The following is a 3,141-nucleotide window of genomic DNA, read 5'->3' on the forward strand; positions in this document are numbered from 1 at the left end:
TGCGAATGGGGCTGCCAAGTAAATCCTTGAGCCAATTCATCTTCTCAAGTCCTTTCACATAGATCGTTGCATTGTTTTCCAACCCTTTGCATATGGTTCGCCGTATGATGTCCTTGGCGCGGATGTATGGAATGTCTCCATCACGCCATTGTAGTCCGTGATGATTAGCAGTCAACCAACACGCTTGAGATTTTTCGGATCTTGTCAAAAAATCCCAGGCCATCGGTGCGTTGAAGACGTAATGTGTCAATACATGTTCGTCCCGCAGCACAGCCACCTCCTTCACTACAAACTTTCCGCGAACGATGAAGCCTTGTAGATCGACGAAGACTGGAACGGTGGACATGTTGAGGAGTGATCCGGAAGACTTTATGCTACACAATCTTGCGTACGACGTTCGTCAACGGGCTGTACTGAATGACTCTATCATGAATGATAAGACAATACGCTATGGTGTCGGATGGAACGTTATCCTTGCATTCAAACTCTACGCGAATGTCCACGGTGGCGCTCTTCACAGCCTCGTTCTGACGAGAGCAATCGATCACTACGAATGGGCCGGACGTTATGAATGATTGTACATTTAGATACGCATCATCGAGCTTTCGTCCATAGTACGATCTCTGAAATTTTGCATACATGTCGTACAGTATAGCAAACTTATTATTATCTATATCCCGATTCATATCATCATAGGGATAGAAATCTGAATTCAAATACAGTTTGACGTTGGTGAGCTTGCAATGATCGAAAGGCGAAGAGTCGCTTGTCAACACGTTTCTTCGTCCAGTCTGTAGCGCAAAGATAACGTATCGCGGTTTCTCTAGTTGCGCCGTGGTTTTTACAGCCCACGAGTGCTTGGTCGTGCTCTGCAGTAAAGGAAATTCATACAGATCCCACGAGCGAAATCCAACGCTTAAAAATCGTCCGCTCTCCAGTGTTCGCAAAAGCGATAATTTGTTAACGTCGTTCAACACAATGTGCGGCATTCGCCATTGCACCCTCGAAAGAACGATTTTAGGATTCTTAGCACTCGCTGTCGCTACGATGCAATTGTTATCGTTGCGCGCGCGTATCAAAATAAGTTTGTGTCGAGCGTTCACCACCACGCGTTTGTAATCCTCGCAAAAGCCTAATAATATTCTCATGGGGACGCACAGGCTGAAAGAACCGCTATCGGAAACGTTTGGCTCACCCCATCCAGCGTTCTACAATATATCGAGCTCGTTGGAGGTCAACGAAATGTAATTCTTAATCGTGCTGGTTATTCCAACGTTACGATTTCAATCGATCTCTACGCCATTGAGCTCGTAACGTAACGTATCTCCTCGAACATGAAGGCGACGCGTTGCTCGTAAGTTTCGACGTCTGATTCGTCGTCGATGCCTCATCGGACAATTTTCCCTCCACGTATAGAGCGCTTTCGCACGGTAAAGTGTACAGATCCTGCTGTTGTATGGGTATTCGTACTTCAGCGCTGTATCCGAACGTTGCATTGGCGTAGGGGTTGTATGTGTGAGTTTCAATCTTGACGATGCGCTCGTCGAAAATCGGTTCACCTCCGATACTCAGGATGTCGACCACCATAATTCTTGTTCCTCACAATGAATCCGAGCGATCGTAGAAACGCGATGTTCGCAGCGCTCAACAGATATCCGTTCTCTCGTCCTCTTCCTCTTGATCCTCCTCCTCCTCCTTTTCTTTCAACGTAGGGAAAAGACGCGTTTTCTTTTTTCATGCATGAATCACCAACAATGAGCATGGTATAACGTGTGTAGCATATCTCACGCTACACGTTTTCTCACGTGCAATCGTATCGTTATCTCTTCTCCGCGAAAATCAATCGGATGACCGTTTTGATCCACCACTCGCAATGTTATATCCGTGATGCTCCTCACGATGACCGGTAGGTAAATGATCTGCATCGGCGTTTCCGACACCTTATATCCCGGTGGAACACTCGGCACGAACTCGTGTATCGTATGTACTGGTTTGTCGTTGTTGTACGCCCCCGCGGTAATGTTGCATTCCACACGTATGACGTTGACACTCATGATATTAATTGGTTTGTCAGACACGTACCATTTGTTCGGTTCCAATACACGTGTTGCTGAGAAACCTAATACGGAGCCAATATTGTTTGGTTTTGAGAAATCTACTCTGTACATACATTTTATCTCAGTCCTCATAGTATTTTCATTGGCGCGAAGAACAATGTTATATTGGTTTTCCTTCTCCTCGTCATCATACTCATCGTTGTCGTACACGCGATACTCGTTGAGGAAGACATCGTCATCCTTTGACTTTTCCAATCGTCTGTCGAGAAGCGCAGCTTTGAGATATCTATCGATGGCACGCAACTCGTACGATCCTTCGGGAATGACGATCTTTTCGTCGTTCTCCCCAAAGTAAAATGTATCGTTCGTTGAATTAACGTTCGGTATCGTGTTGTAGGTCTCAAAATTTGCAAGACCCAACTCGTATTCACCGTCACTGAGATCGAGAGCGGGAAAATAGCTCGCGACGAGAACACCGCTCGTTCCCGTCAGCGTGAGCGTCAGCGACATTATGGTCGAGTCGACTGAACTGTATCTCGAGTGCGCTGGTTTTTTTTATCTAGGACGCGTCCAATCGAATTCGTAAAGAAATCGCAAACACAATTGACCGCAGAAAGTCTGATTGAATGTTTGATACGATTGATGATTGTACGTTACGTTGGCGTCCCCTAGATAGCGCGTGAGTTCTCGCGGAGGTTGAAGATTTCCAAAACTGTCAAAGTATACAACACTGTTCACCTTTTTCGCATAGGCAACCCAATGTGTACCCGGACCCACCTTGTCGTCGAGATTTACGATGCCACACTCCTGACGTCGCGCTTTTACGGGTAAATCGTCACGCATGAACACCCCTCTAAAGTGTGGTATGCGTAGTTTACGCGCCGCTCGATTCAATTGTCCGCTCGTCGTGACGTCAAACATCGGTAAATTGAGCACCTCTAGCGTCTCCGTCCACGTTTTTTTTTACTTTTCCCACTCTTACCGCTTCTTTGTCCACCACCTCCATGTTTTTTGTACGGTGCGAGATGCAATCCGCGACCCTCCATCGTCCCATTGTGACGTTGCAACTCCTCTAACTGACGTC

At 46.5% G+C, this 3,141-nt stretch overlaps 2 protein-coding genes across 3 annotated transcripts in view; both read right to left on the reverse strand.

Annotated features, from left to right (window-relative positions):
* Positions 1 to 374: 374 nt before the first annotated feature.
* Positions 375 to 1,148, reverse strand: LOC105556068. Its single transcript, XM_012003138.1, has one exon. It carries the CDS (start codon positions 1,146 to 1,148, stop codon positions 375 to 377), a length of 774 nt encoding a protein of 257 aa, XP_011858528.1.
* A 1,446-nt stretch (positions 1,149 to 2,594) lies between these two features.
* Positions 2,595 to 3,141, reverse strand: part of LOC105556067 — a 1,633-nt gene continuing 1,086 nt past the window's right edge. Inside the window, exon 2 of one of the 2 annotated variants that reach the window (XM_012003136.1) lies at positions 2,595 to 2,864. In XM_012003136.1, the coding sequence (XP_011858526.1) occupies positions 2,613 to 2,864 (252 nt within the window). In that variant the 3' untranslated portion in view covers positions 2,595 to 2,612. The remainder of the gene's footprint in view (positions 2,865 to 3,141) is intronic. The other variant, XM_012003135.1, reaches the window with a different exon arrangement.

Source organism: Vollenhovia emeryi, unplaced genomic scaffold (assembly GCF_000949405.1).
Source record: "Vollenhovia emeryi isolate VEMERY1.0 unplaced genomic scaffold, V.emery_V1.0 DF940382.1, whole genome shotgun sequence".
Taxonomy (NCBI): Eukaryota; Metazoa; Arthropoda; class Insecta; order Hymenoptera; family Formicidae; genus Vollenhovia; species Vollenhovia emeryi.